The sequence below is a fragment of the Diabrotica virgifera genome, chromosome 8 (assembly GCF_917563875.1).
Source record: "Diabrotica virgifera virgifera chromosome 8, PGI_DIABVI_V3a".
In the NCBI taxonomy this organism is placed as follows: Eukaryota; Metazoa; Arthropoda; class Insecta; order Coleoptera; family Chrysomelidae; genus Diabrotica; species Diabrotica virgifera.
The window spans coordinates 77,448,913-77,464,505 of NC_065450.1; the positions used below are offsets into that span (position 1 = coordinate 77,448,913).

General features: G+C 34.4%; 1 protein-coding gene and 1 long non-coding RNA gene across 2 annotated transcripts in view; both read right to left on the bottom strand.

The window, feature by feature from the left end:
• Window positions 1-15,593, bottom strand: part of LOC114332182 (adenylosuccinate synthetase) — a 67,648-nt gene that overhangs the window by 14,790 nt on the left and 37,265 nt on the right. Inside the window, exons 4-6 of the mRNA XM_050657562.1 lie at window positions 3,874-4,079; window positions 582-736; window positions 118-369 (exon numbers count right to left, since the gene is read on the bottom strand). Of these exons, the coding sequence (XP_050513519.1) occupies window positions 118-369; window positions 582-736; window positions 3,874-4,079 (613 nt within the window). The remainder of the gene's footprint in view (window positions 1-117; window positions 370-581; window positions 737-3,873; window positions 4,080-15,593) is intronic.
• On the bottom strand, window positions 12,170-14,368 carry LOC126889327 (uncharacterized). The gene is made up of 2 exons (XR_007699989.1): window positions 12,385-14,368; window positions 12,170-12,308 (listed from the first exon to the last, which is right to left on the bottom strand). It is a non-coding gene; the product is annotated as an uncharacterized LOC126889327 (long non-coding RNA).

The window sequence follows — 15,593 nt, forward strand, 5'->3', positions numbered from 1 at the left end:
ACAATGCAGAAACTTGCAAGTCTCTACGTGCTGTATTTAAAAATCTATATCTTCCGGTGATTTTAGTGCTAATGCTCTGGTCTAATGAAGACATTAGCTATAAAATATTAACATTACCTCAACTTCTGATAGATCCGCTGCAGTGGAAGGGAAATATTCGATCTTCTTTCCTCTCAGGGTGTAGCCTACAGCTAGCTTAAGTTCGGGTAGGCTGTCCAATATATCCAACTTAGTAAGACACAAAGAAGTATAGCCGTTGATCATATTCGTGTATTGTAGAATAACGATATCCAACCAACCGCACCGTCTTTTCCGTTTTGTGGTAACTCCAATTTCACCTCCGCGTGACTGCATCAGCTCACCAATGCTCTGAAAATAAACAAACATCGATTATATTCAACATAATAGTTCATTCATACATAGTTTTTGTATATGTATAACTTCAGCTTCGAAAGTGCATGATTAAATGTGTCAACCCGCTGTAAAGGAAGGAAGTTAAGTAATGTTTTTTTTATTTATGAATTTGTAGTGTTGTCTAAAAATTAATGTTCGTAATAAAATTCCTCTGAAAACATACTTACATCTTTTAATTCAGTTGGGAAAGGTCCATCACCTACTCGTGTAGTGTAAGCTTTAACAACACCCACAACATCGCCTATCCTATGGGGAGAAATTCCAAGTCCAGTGCAGACTCCACCGACACTACAGTTAGATGATGTGACATAGGGGTAGGTACCTACAAATAAATTTTTACTGCATTATTATGATTGCTTATTGTAATGCAATTTGATTTGTTATTTTAAAGTGGTTTTGCCTTTGGCGAAGCATGCTAAATTCTATTCTATTCTCTCTACTCTATGGTGCTATAGCCTAAGTCGGGTCCTGGCCTCCCCCAGCATCGGCCTCCAAGTATCTCTGTCTCTGGCTGCTCTCCTCCAGTTGTCCACCCTCAATATTTCTTTAGCATCTGTTCTCGCTTCGTCTATCCACATCTTCCTTGGTCCTCCTACTGGCCGATGTCCCACCATAGTTCCGCTAAGCGTTCTACTAGATGTTCTGTCGTTATCCATTGCCTAGCTTACCAATACATTTAATCAAATACAATCTTTGTACTTTTGCATAATTTGTTATAGAGGGTTCTTTGTAATATTGGTACCTATAACTTATGGCTCAACCTTATTCTCCATGTACCATTGTCGCAAATTGGTCCCAATACACACCTTAGTATCTTTCTTTCAAAAGTATTAATACGGTTTATTGTCTTTTCTGTTATGATCCATGTTTCTGCGCCGTATGTTGCTATTGGTCGTATGCCTGTTTTATATATTTCAAACTTTATTTTCCTATGGATGTCTTTGGATCCAAATACCTGCGACAGAGAGAAGTATGCTTTGTTAGCAAGCATTATCCTTTTCCGTATTTCCTCCTTCTCGCTGCCATTCTCAGTTATCTGTACACCCAGGTATGTGAGCTGTTTCACTAATACTAATCATCATCATCATTCTCTTTGCCTTATCCCTATGCGGGGTCGGCTTCCCTAATTGCATTTCTCCACACAATTCTATCTTGGGTCATATCAATGTCAATCCCCTTTACCAACATGTCCTGCCTTATCGTCTCCACCCAGGTCTTCTTTGGTCTTCCTCTCCTACTCCTTCCAGGAATCTGCACTTCAGCTATTCTTCGTATTGGGTGATTAACGTCTCGACGTTGAACATGACCAAGCCATCTTAAGCTATGCTCTCTCATTTTGGCATCAATTGGCGCCACACCTAATATACTCATTTCTAATTTTATCCTTATTTGTCACTCCACTTATCTATCTAAGAATTCTCATTTCCGCCACATGCATTCGTTGTTCCTCTTTCTTTTTCACTGCGCAACATTCAGTTCCGTAAATCATAGCCGGTCTTATCGCTGTTTTAAAGAATTTTCCCTTCAGCTTCATTAGAATTTTTCTGTCACACAACACACCACTTGCTTCTTTCCACTTCATCCATCCAGCCCTAATTCTACTGCATGCATCTCCATCTATTTCTCCATTACCCTGTAATACCGATCCTAGGTACTTAAAACTATTACTTTTCACAATCATTTCACCATCCAAAGATACCATTTTATTTGTAGTAACTCCAGCTTTAAATGAACATTCCAAATACTCTGTTTTTGTCCTACTAAGTTTTAAACCTTTTTCCTCCAGAGCTTGTCTCCACTGTTCCAGTTTTTGTTCTAAGTCTATTCCACTATTTCCTACTAACACTACATCATCATCATACATTAGGCACCACGGAATGCTACCCTGTAGTTTCGCTGTTATCTGGTCCAAAACTAATGAGAATAAATAAGGACTAAGCACCGAGCCTTGGTGCAATCCTACTTTCACCTGAAATTTATCAGTCTCTCCCACAACTGTCCTAACACTAGTCGTTACTCCCTCATACATATCTCTCACAATTTTTACATATTCGCCAGGTACTCCTTTCTTATTGAGTGCCCACCACAGAATCTCTCGAGTAACTCTATCATATGCTTTCTCAAGATCAATGAATACCATATGAGCGTTGGTCTCTTTATTCCTGTATTTTTCCATCAGTTGCCTTACAATGAAAATTGCACCTGTTGTTGATCTGCCCTGCATAAAGCCAAATTAATTATTGGATATTTCGGTTTCTTCACGTATCCGTCTATCAATTACTCTCTCCCATATTTTCATGGTGTGGCTAAGTAGTTTTATAGCCCTATAGTTTGTACATTGTTGTATGTCTCGCTTGTTTTTGTAGACAGGTACTAATATACTGCTTCTCCATTCGTCTGTCATCTGTCCAACTTCCATAATTCTATTAAATAGACCTGGTAGCCAACTTATTTCTGTCTCTCCCAATGCTCTCCATACTTCCCCAGGAATATCATCTGGTCCGACTGCTTTTCCTTTCTTTATTTTTTTGAAGCGCTTGAGCCACTTCCTCATTTGTTATTCTGGTAACCATTGTTGTTACTGTCTCCGTTAACTCCACAAGCTGTCTGTCAAATTCTTCATTTAATAAACTGTCAAAATACTTTCTCAGTTTATTAAATGAATAATTTGACAGACAGCCTGTGGAGTTAACCGAGACAGAACTGTTTCAGTAATACTAATATTCAACGATATAAAAATTGTAAGAAAGAGTTTACCGAAAATTTACCGTCGGTAATAACTAGTTCCTTCTTCTTCTTCAACCTATATTCGTCCACTGCTGAACATAGGCTTCTTCCATTTGCTTCCATCGATTTCAACTCTTGACAATTCTCATCCACTGATTGCCCGCGACTTGTTTGATACCATTTGCCCACCTCTTCTGCGGTCTGCCTACTCCTCGCCTGTTCTTCTCTTGGTCTCCAGTTTGTTAATCTCTGTGTCCATTTCTCGGGATTATCTCGGGCAACATGCTCGACCCATTGCCACTTGAGTCTTGCTATACGTTCTGAGACATCAGTAATCTTTGTTCTTTCAGGAATGTCGATATTTCGAATCCTGTCTCTCAAACTAATCCCTCTACATCGGTTTTTGGGATGTACTAAGCTGCTCTAAGGTTTTCTTTGTTAGAGGCCATGGTCTCCAGTCCATATGTTGTTACAAGAAAGATACATTTGTCAATAATTCTACGTTTTAGATACAATGGTATACTTTATTCTTCAAAACAAAGCTTAACTTGCCGAAAGCTGCCCAAGACAATTGTATGTATATTTCAATTTCGGCTATTTGGTTTTCTTTGCCGATTTTAATGGTATGTCCAAGAAATATAAAGTGGTCTACATTTTCAAGACTGACGTTGTCAATAACAAGATTAGTTTAGTTTTTTTTTAAACTAACTAAAAAATAACTACTTTACTTACCAAAATCTATATCGAGCATAGCAGCGTTGGCACCTTCAACTAAAACTTTCTTCCCACTTCGTATAGCTTTGTCTAGATACGACACTGTGTCTCTTACTAGAGGTCTTATTTTTTCGGCATATTCTTTATACCGTTTTAGTTCAGCTTCTATATCTACCTTTAATGAAGGAAACATTCTTTGGTACATGTTGGCTAATTCCTGGAATCTAAAAAACAAAAGAGAATTAGCTACCTATATACAACTCAATCGAAATAGAATACAGAAAGTAAGAAACTCTAATGGTCTAAGACTAGCAACTTTTTCGAGAAATCATTTTAAGACGGCTGATTCTTTCATATATTGTTCCCTATGCTTCCTCGAACACTATACCGGACATCTGGCTGCTGATACAGGTTGCGTTCATTACTGCGCAGCACACCTGTACAGGTAACCACAAAATCAGGGTGATCGATTACATAGTGTGAAAAAGTTTAGTAGATCCGCTATAGTAATAGATAGCAATAAAAGTTAATAACAAAAATTGTAGCTAACTTTGCGCTTCACATTACAAAATTAATTAGAATGTTACAGGGTGTTCGATAACATAGTGGCAGACCAAACTTTTGTTTTTTTAAATGAAACACCCCATATTTTATTTTATATTCGAAATCTTCTTAACTTCCCCATCACAAAAATATAAAGGTTTGTTATGTTATACAGGGTATTTACAAAGTTATAACCAATGTTCTATGAAAATCGTAATAAGTTCAGCTCCCTGTATAAATAAAAATAAGCACAACAGCAATGATTTATTGGTGCCATATTTTTTTGTTGATTGTCAAAATTTATAAAACTGGTTGATGTTGCTAATTTTCTTTATATCGAATACAGGGTGAGTCAAAACGCAAGTACATTATTTTCACAGTAATTTTAAATAAAACACCCTAATTAATAACTTGCTCTGAAAAATGAAAATATCTCGAAAACTGACAAATTTAGGCATAGGGAATATTATACAAAAATTAAAGTAAGGTAATAATATTTTTCGATAGTAATATAAAATACAGGGTGTTCCATTTAAAATTTCTGAGAAAAGAATGTACTTGTGTTTTGACTCACCCTGTATTCGATATAAGGAAAATTAGCAATATCAACAATTCTTAAAAATTTTAACAATCAACAAAAAAATATGGCACTAATAAACCATCGCTGTTGTGCTTTATTTTATTTATACAGGGAGCTGAACTTGTTACGATTTTCATAAAAAATTGGTTATAACTTTGTAAAAGCCCTATATAACATAAGAAACCTTTATATTTTAGTGATGGAGAAGTTAAGAGGATTTCGAATATAAAATAAAATATAGGGTGTTCCATTTAAAAAAACATAAGTTTGGTCTGCCACTATGTTATCGAACACTCTGTAACAATCTAACTAATTTCGTAATATGAAGCTGAAAGTTGGCCACAATTTTTATTATTAACTTTTATTGATATATATTACTATACCGGATCTACTGAACTTTATCACACTCATCAATCACCCTATATATTGAATTTAAATTATTTTAGGACGAAAATTTTTTTTGTCATTACTTTTTAAACCACAGAAATATCTGGCAGTTATAATTCATATTTCTAATAATGTTTAAAAAGTAATGACAAAAAAATTTTTCCACCTACCTCTACCGAAAGTATACTTTTCCGGACCTGATTGTAGGGAGCAAAGTTGTACTTTTCCTCCCTAGGGAGGAAAATATTTTTCCTCCCTAGGGAGGTAAAGTAAAAGTGACGTCATGGTATTTCATTCATGAAATATAAATTTATTGACGACCTGTACAATATCTATTTTCTATTACGTAAGTATCTATACATTTTAACGTATATTTATAAAATACCCTGTATTTTGCAGAATGCTAAAAAACAGTAAATTGTTATTTTGATTTAACAATGTTTACATTAATAATTTGACTTATTTTATACCATTGCTTCGAATATCTTCGAGTATTGTTTTCGATCTCTCACCTTACACCGTAACCCTTTGATACACATTCGTATCAAAATGACTAGTTTTTTTGAAAAGCCAAGTTATTGCATCGCTGTCCACAGTCTTAACCTGCTTCCTAAAATTCCTGTTTAAAATCTATAAACATCTAATGAAGCTTACGATTAAAATTCCGACATTTTTCCATTATCTATTTTATTCTGAATATCCGGTCAATAGTTGAGCGGCCAGGTCTAAATCCGCGATAATCCCTAACGATTTCTTCTGTGTATGGACCAAAGAAAACAGTGCACGGAGATTATGAAAGGCTCTTGAATTTAGAAATAAGAGACATACTAGGAGGCGAGGATATAGTGAAAGCTATAAAAACCCAGCGACTACGGTGGTATGGACACTTAAAAAGAATGGGAGAAGAAAAAGATGTAAGGAAAGTTACAATGTGGAACCCAAATATAACAAGAGCGAAAGGAAGACCAAAAAGTAGGTGGGAAGACCAGGTATTGGAGGAAATAAAAAGATTGAAAGTTCCAAGATGGAGACAGAAAATACAGGACCGGGATATATGGAGAAAAATAACAGAGAACGCTAAGAGGAACCCTAGATTAGACTAGTTAACTGGCGAGAAGAAATAATGTGGAGTGACTCACCACAAGAAATGAGTCAATCAGCTCAATAAGAGTGGCTCCAACTCCGCACGTAGTGTATAGCCTGTATATATATCCGGTCAATAGTTGAGCGGCCAGGTCTAAATCCGCGATAATCTCTAACGATTTCTTCTGTGTATGTTTTGATTCTTTCTAGCTGGATGTTGGCAAGGACTTTGTAGGTGATAATTAGGGCATTATTACCCGATAGTTAATACATCGCTTTTTGTTTCCTTTTTTTGTGAAATGGTAACTCCTTCTTTCAAAATTGGTTGAATGAGAAACATTGTTTGATTAAACAGAACTTCGTTTCTGATATTCTCGAAGGAATTAGAAATACCTAATGAACAGTTCAAAATAAATTTAAGTGAACAAACACAGACGTAACATGTTAGATAGCTTTTAAGCTATAAACTCCATAATTTGACTAAGCTAGCGACAAATTTAGAAATTGTACTATGAAACTCATAAGTATACTAAAACATCAAATTAAAAAAACGGATGGATAGCACAATTAGGCATGATAACGACAAACAAACTGAAATAATGGAATTCAAAATACTAATTACCCAAATAATAATAATTATAGACGGTTTATTGACCACTTTTGTGTAGATAATGTTTCAAGTTCAAAGATAACGATAAAAACCAATTTTTAGAAGTTTAGGAATTTAACATAACTTGTCATCCGAACATTGTATTTATCAGTGTTTTTCCAAGGAACTGAGATTTTCATATACCTAGGTTAAATGAAAAATATCAGTCTATATTTGACATGAATTCGATATAGATAATAAATAGGACAGATTCTCTGGAACAGGGGAAGTTTTAATTGTAAAACGTGATTTTAATTGTGCAACTTGTCATCTTGACAAGTTGATTCTCAAAACTAGCAGGTTGTTTTTAAGTCTATTCAATAGCAAACTTTATATTGTTTTCACCCAATTTTGAAAAAATGTGAAAACTTTGAATTATTCACGTCCGTCTGTCTGTCCGTCTGTAATCACAACTCCTCCGTCAATATACCAGCTAGAATGACAAATGAGGTGTCAAATGAAAGCTTATAATCCAAGGATGGTACTAAAGGTGAGAAATTTTACCTAGGCTGTCTGTCTGCCGGTCTGTCCGACCGCGAATATACCTCCTACGTCATTGTATCAGGTAGAATGACAAATGAGGTGTCAAATGAAAGCTTATAATCCAAAGATGGTAATAAAGGTGAGAAATTTGACCTAGGCTGTCTGTCCGTCTGTCTGTCCGACGGCAAATATAACTCCTACTTCATTGTACCAGATAGAATGACAAATGAGGTGTCAAATGAAAGCTTATAATCCAAGGACGGTACTAAAGGTGAGGAATATTACCTAGACTGTCTGTCCGTCGGTCTGTCTGACCGCAAATATAACGCCTCCGTCCTTATACCAGGTAGAATGACAAATGAGATATCAAATGAAAGCTTATAATCCAAGGATATTACTAAAGGTGAGAAATATTACCGAGGCTGTCTGTCGGTCTGTTCGACCGCGAATATAATTCTTACATCATTGTATCAGGTAGAATGACAAATGAGGTGTCAAATAAAAGCTTATAATCCAAAGATGGTAATAACGGCGAGAAATTTGACCTAGAATGTCTGTCCGTCTGTCCGTCCGACCGAGAATATAACTCCTCCGTCATTTTACCAGGTATAATGACAATCGAGATGTCAAATGAAAGCTTATAATCCAAGGATGGTACTAAAGGTGAGAAATTTGACCTAGGCTGTCTATCAGTCTGTCCGTCCGACCGCGAATACAAGTCCTCCACTATACCAGGCAGAATGACAAATTGAGGTGTCGAAAGAAAGCTTAGAATCCAAGGATGGTATAAATGTGAGAAACTTGACCTAGGACTTGCGGTTTTAGAAATGCGACCAGAAGTACTGTTTTAAAGTCACCGGAATAGTACAGTGATATATTATTTGGCGCGACTTCGCAACAAGAGAACAAATATATACTTTCGGTTTCATGACTGTCTGCCCGTCTGTCTTTCTTCTCCGTTATTAATACAGATAGAATGACAAATGAGGTGTCGAGTGAAAGCTTGTAACCCAAGGATGGTATTAAAGATGAGAAATTTGACATCGGACTTCCGGTTTTAGAGTTGCAACTGTAAATACTGTTTTAAAGTCACCGAAATAGTATAAGTGATATTACGTTCGAGGTGCCTTAGCAAGATGAGAACAAAAAATGTAAAATTTTGGTTTTTATATCATTTCCGGAAAAGTAGTTCTAACCAGAAGTGCCGTTATAGTCGCAGAAATATTACATGTAACACATAAATCGAAGCGTATTGAAAAGTTGAGTTTAGTTTCGGTTTTGAAGTTATTTCTGTTAAAACAATGATGACCCAAAGTTTAGTAAAAATAACTCAAAATTAGTAAAATCGTTTATCAATCGGCGCAAAGTTATATACACGAAGCGTTCAAATATCGACTTCCAGTTCTACTTTCGATTACTTTGGGTGAAAACCTAGGACTTGCGAAGTCCAATTACTTGTTTATAATATTTATATGAAAAAATATTTGTCCGACAAATATGTTGGGTATTTTAATAAGTCCGACACGTAGAACATGTCAAATGACAGTAATTATGTTGGAGATAAATAGCAGACTGATTTTTGCATGAGAATTTAATGAAAGGGTAACAAATCAATTGGAAGTTCTGTCCGACAAAATACATGGGACGTTTTCGCAGTCTGACGTTCGAAACCTGTAACCTGTGCCACAATTAAAACTTCCCCTATTTCACTGTTCCCGTACATCAAAGTTGGTCCGACTAGACAACGTTAAGCTATTAACAAATTTTCAGCTTGCTATTAATAAACTTTTTTTGGTACGCCGGATCCAGGCGTATTACACTTTTGTTCCATTGTTTGGGGAATTTTCATTTTCTCCATATTTCTTGTAGGTAGTAACTTGTACATCTGATTTTTTCAAATTGTTTCCTCCTTGCTTGTATAGTTCTGTCGGTATTTTAACTATTTCTCTCACTTTATTACTTTTTAAACGCTTTTCTTTACTTCAATAGTTTGCATCAAATCTTTAGACGTTAATTTGATTGCCTTTTCTTCAATGCAAATGAATGAAAATTTGCAGACATATGCATTCGCTGGAACAATACACGAATAGTCAATAAATAAAATTTTTATGTTTATTAATTGTTAAAATAAAAAAAAACATATTTTAATGGAAAATGCTTAAATTTTCTTGTTTTTTAAAATGTAGAAATTTGAAACTTTTACAGATTGTAGCTAATTATATGAACTACACATAATTTCACTTTTTACGTTAATTGTTTACGTTATGTTTCATAAATAAACAATAAAGTTTCAAATTTTTTGCCGACTCCGACTACTTTTCATGTTTGTACAGTTACGGTCACTGAATAGTTTACACTTTAATTTTTATATTGTAGTACTGTAAAATTACAGTGTCGTACGAATTTGATAAATTAATGTCAAAGTCAAAAAATCTCAAAAAGTCAATGCTTGTCAAAAATTTCGTGAGTGTTGAAAAATAACATAAAAAACTAAACCATATTAAGACCATTATCCATTTTATTCAAAGAAACTTCTTTCTATATTTTCCATTTTGATAAATTTTGTAAAATTTATTTTTATTATTTTGATTTTTTAATTTTAATCAACCTATTCTAGGTACACCACTGGCAACGTCACTTTGACGCAAGAGGTGCGTTTAAACGAGGTAAAAATTTTAAAAATCGGCTCCTAGATAAGCCAGCCTGTAAACTATTCACTGGCCGTAACTGTACATCATAATATGTTTTATACATATTTTAATAAACTCACCGGAGGGACCGCAGAGTTCGGAAACAATTAGCGTCTCTTTGCAAAGACAATGACGTCGAGTTTGCAAAGTAACAAGACACTTACTCAACACACACACTACACATTACTCCCCTGACTTAGTGATAAGTTATACAATTACGTGGCTAAAGGTTCTAGTTCTAAACCAAAGCCAGAATCAGAGAAAAAAAATTTAATAAACATGACGATATATTTTAATGTTTGAAAAGTGTAATACTAAAAAGTAAAAAATAAAAAAATATGAAAAAAAATTTTTTAAAAAACGCTTTTTTTGTTTACGAGTGACTAAAATTAACAATATAAAAAAGAATGTGTGTGTATTTTCTACGCACGTAAGAAGATATTCCTCTATTATATAATAGGTAATTTAAACGAAGTAAATATACTTAAAAGGTTATTTGTATTTTATTTAAAAATCAAACTAACTCTCTTATCTACCAGTTTCAAAATTTTTTTATTAAAACAACCAAAAATAAAAAAAATATATGAATCGCCCAGGAATTGAACCCGAGTCATTCCAATCTCAGAGCTAACGCATTACCCACTAATCCAGCTAGGCCCTAGGAATTGACATGTAAGTTTCGGATATAATTACACAACACGGCGACATATAGTGTAATAATGTTATGCTTACATAATATTTTATTATTTTACTACAGAGAAACACAAATCCAAAAACACAAGAATTATAATAAATAATACATTTCCTAAAAACACTAATATATTCTTTTAATGACTTATTTGCACGGTTACAGATACATACATACCTATCTTGAAAGATTAGCAATGAACTACATACTGTCATCTACTGACAACTACATACTGCGCAGGAGCGCAGATTTATGTACAATTTTACCCTCAACCGATTCGCCGCTAAAGAAGAATATCTTCAAAAATCAACTAAAATGCAAAAAATAAAAAAAAATTAAAAAATCTAACACATTCGTTAAAGAAAAGCATGGGGCGAAAACCGTTTATTCGATGAAGACGCGCAACGCTTTTCTTTGACGAATGTGTTAGATTTTTTCAGTTTTTTTATTTTTTGCATTTTAGTTGATTTTTTATATTGTTAATTTTAGTCACTCGTAAACAAAGAAAAGCGTTTCTTAAAAAAAATTTTCACATTTTTTATTTGTATTTACATACAAATTCGAACCTCTCCTAGCGTTGGAAATCTAGTTAGTTTTCTTCTTCATCTTCCCTAAGTTTTTATTTTCGTACTTCTTGTTGTGCTTTGAAATAATAAACTAATGGACAAAATTAACGCACCACTCATATTTTTCTCAATAATCTTTATTTATTGATAATTTACTGTACGACAAGTTGCCTATGGACCTTGTTTGACAGTGACAGTTGTTATGTAAGCTAATAATAGTCTCATTTTAACACTAATTTGTATTAAACCATAGAAAAAAGTGTTGTGTGATTTGGTAGAATGCGATCTTACTCTTTAAAAAACATGTCACGTATTTCAGCGCCATCTCAGCACCTGGTTAAATGGAAGGATACTACAAATCTGGCCTCCACATAAGTGGTCTGTAGCTTCGACATGATAGGTGTGAAATTTTAAACGCTCTTGTTGTTGATTGGATAGAAAGGGTGCCATAATCTAGCCTCCATGCTAGGTACATAGATAGCCTCCATACGGTACTTCCAATATTTAATATTTTATTCAATTGGAGAATAAAGGTAAAACACAAACAATCTAGCCTCCATGCTAGGTACATAGATAGCCTCCATACGGTACTTCCAATATTTAATATTTTATTCAATTGGAGAATAAAGGTAAAACACAAACAACTTTTGTTTCTTACTTATTTATTTATAAAATAATGTGACATTTTACATAGAAATATGAGTATTTAATTTGGATTAAATAAATGTTTACTTGTTGAACTTTTCCACCGTCTGCACACAACAGCTGAACGGAGCCATTAGACCTAACAACAAAACGCGAAATAAAGTGTGTATTTTAAAACTGTTGGATAAACAGTACCTACAATCAGAAAAACTTACCTTTAAAAAGATACACGATTACAAAATAACAAAAATATCAAAAAACACGACTGCATGAATATCAGCTTTTTATGGTGACACAAACACAACAAATAACCGACCATATAAAATAACATGAAAATAACTGAACGACAACGAACGAGCGAACACGAACACTGAACACAGATTCACAGATAACGCAGGATTTGTCAAAAGTCATGTTCCACCAATCACAATGCCGACATCAGCGCCTCTGGCAAAATGGAAGGAAAATAAATACGATTACATGTTTTTTATTAGAGTTCTCGGGGCATGTATTAAACTTCGTTTTAGACTAAAAGTGAGCTAAACTTTTCATAAAAAGTGCCGAATAAAGCAAGAGTTTGTGAGAAATAAGCTTTTTATTGTGATATTTTTCATCACATGCATGTTTGGAAGTTCATTTGTATAAAAATCAAATAAAAAAATAAACCGCCAAAGAAATTTATCAATGGAGGAGGCAGTGCGAGCATCGACTCTCCTAGATGAAGGATATTCAGTGCGATACGTTGCAGGTTTGTTAGGAAGACATCATTCCAGCATCAGTCGCAAGGTGAGGCGATATAATGAAACAGGGTCGTACCATCGAAAACCAGGGCAAGGGCGAAAACGTTGCACTAATCCAATTGATGATCGTTTTTTGAGACAATGTGCTCTTAGAGATAGGAGAGTCACCAGCAATTTGCTAAAAAATGAACTAGCAGATGTTCGAAATGTCGCTATATCGTCTCGAATAGTTAGAAGACATTTACATGAAGCAGAATTGAGCAACAGGAAACCGTCCAAAAACCCTTGCTTACCAGAGAACACAGGGTTCAGATATTGAATTTTGCAAGATTGCAACAAAATTGGACCATCGATTATTGGAAACGAGTTCTTTCCTCCGATGAGACTAGAGTAAGCCTAAAAGCTCCAGATGGTCGTGAGCGTGTCTGGCGAAGGCGAGGAGAAAGGTTTGCCAGCTGCAATATCTCTCCTAAAGTACCTTTTGGTGGTGGCTCTAAAATGTTTTGGGAGGGAATTTGTTGTGAAGTTCGCACGGAGTTGGTCCCCATACGTACGAGGTCTATGAATGCCCATTATTACTTAGACAACATTGTTGTCGAACATGTAATGCCTTTTGCTCCGTTTCTTGGACCTAATTTTTTTATTCATTCAAGACAACGCTCGTCCTCATGTGGCTCGACAGGTTATTGGCTACCTAAATGATGATGATATTCCATTATTAGAGTGGCCACCTAACAGTCCGGACATAAATCCTATAGAGCATCTATGGGACTATCTCAAAAAAAAAAGATTCGAAGTCGTAGACCCCCTATTGCCAATCACAACTAACTCATTGAGGCCGTTATTGAAGAATGGGAGAATATTCCGCAAGCTTTTGTTGAACATTTGATATCAAGCATGCCTCGACGCATAATAATGCAGTCATAAGACGTAGAGGAGGGCCTACACGGTATTAGTGTTGACCCAGATGCATTTTATTGTGTTACTTTACTGATTTTTTTTTTCTTTTTGCAATTTGGAGTTATGATAGCTTATTTACGCATTTCCGACAAAAACAAATTTTTAAAGACACAATAAGGCAAATTAAGGTCATGGTAAAGTCATGTTGGACTTATTTGTAGGTGTTTATTATTATTGAAGTTATACTTCTGTACGCGCGATATGAGGGTGAATTTTTATATGTTAAAACCTACGATCCCGGTGCATGCGCATTATAACTTTGTTCTGATTGGATGTTCAAATGACATGTCAAAAATTATCCAATATGGCAGCTGTAGCGCAGCTGTGGTTTGGACGGTTGATGGTTTGGTTATGTATGGTTGTTGCGTTTTAAAATTTGTGGGAAGAGAAACAACAAAGGTTAGTTAATAGTTATACTGCCTTTTTAAATAGTTTTCATATTATATTTTTGAAGTTATACTTCAAAATGTTTTAATTTATGTATGTATCAGTCCAGAAAAGGTGCGGAAAGAATCTATTAGTGTTTTTAAATATATTTTTCTACAAACGTGTTAAAAATGCAATTTTTAGGACTCCATAGGAGCGTTAAAAATGCTGCTTTAAGGCACTAGTGCTTTAAAATTTTTAAGGCACTGCAGTTAAAAGTGAATTGTCAAATTGTGAAACGTCAAAATATTTATATTTCATTTATTAACATTAATATTAATAATACAACTTGCGCAATTTGAAAAAGGTGGTTTAAAAGGTTTTTTATTATAATTTTGTGTCTTTGGATTTGTCTTCCTTGGTCGTAAAATAATAAAACATCTATTTTTATATTTCACTTGTCACCGTGATGTATAATTATGTATATCTGAAAGGTAAGTAGCATGCGGCTTGATGGCCTTGTTGGTAGAGCATTGGACCAGAGATAAAAAAATCGCGAGATTGCAGGTTCAAATCCCGGACGATTCATATTTTTTTCTTTTTTCTTTTTTTAATATTTGGCATTGTTAAGTTTTGGTTAATTTTTGGTAATTATTGTTAATTTTTTGTATTGTAACTGTTAAGTAGTTATATTTATTTCGTTGAAATTATATTATAATAGAAGTATAACTTCTTACGTGCGTACAAAGTACACACACATTCCTTTTTTCAATGTAACTTAGTTTTATTTTGTGTTCATATTGTAAATATTTAGATTAATTAAAGTGGGGCGTTAATTTTGTCCAGGAGTTTATTTGAAATAAAAAAATCAGTATCACAAACTATCAGACAGCAATATATCTTCTTCTTCTTTTGGTGCGTATATTGGTCGTTTCGAATATTGGCGATTATTCTGGCTATAAGTATTTTATTAACTGATGCTTTAAATAGATTAGCTGCTATGAAGAACCATTTCTCCAGGTTCTTTAACCATGATATTCTTTTTCTCCCAATTCCTCCCTTTCCGAATACTTTTCCTTGAAGGATTACCTTCAGTAATCTGTATTTAGTGCCGTTTCTCATTATGTGTCCGAGATATTCTAAATTTCTTCTTTTAATCGTATATACCAATTCTCTTTCTTTCCCTATTCTTCGTAGTACGGTCTCGTTGGTTATCTTGTCCCTCCATGATATCCATAGGATTCGCATGTATACGCATATCTCGAAGGCTTCAGGTTTTTTCTCCATCGCTTCAGTGAGTGTCCAGGATTCAATCAGAAAGCAATATTTTAAAAAACTATAAAAGCATATTTTAAATA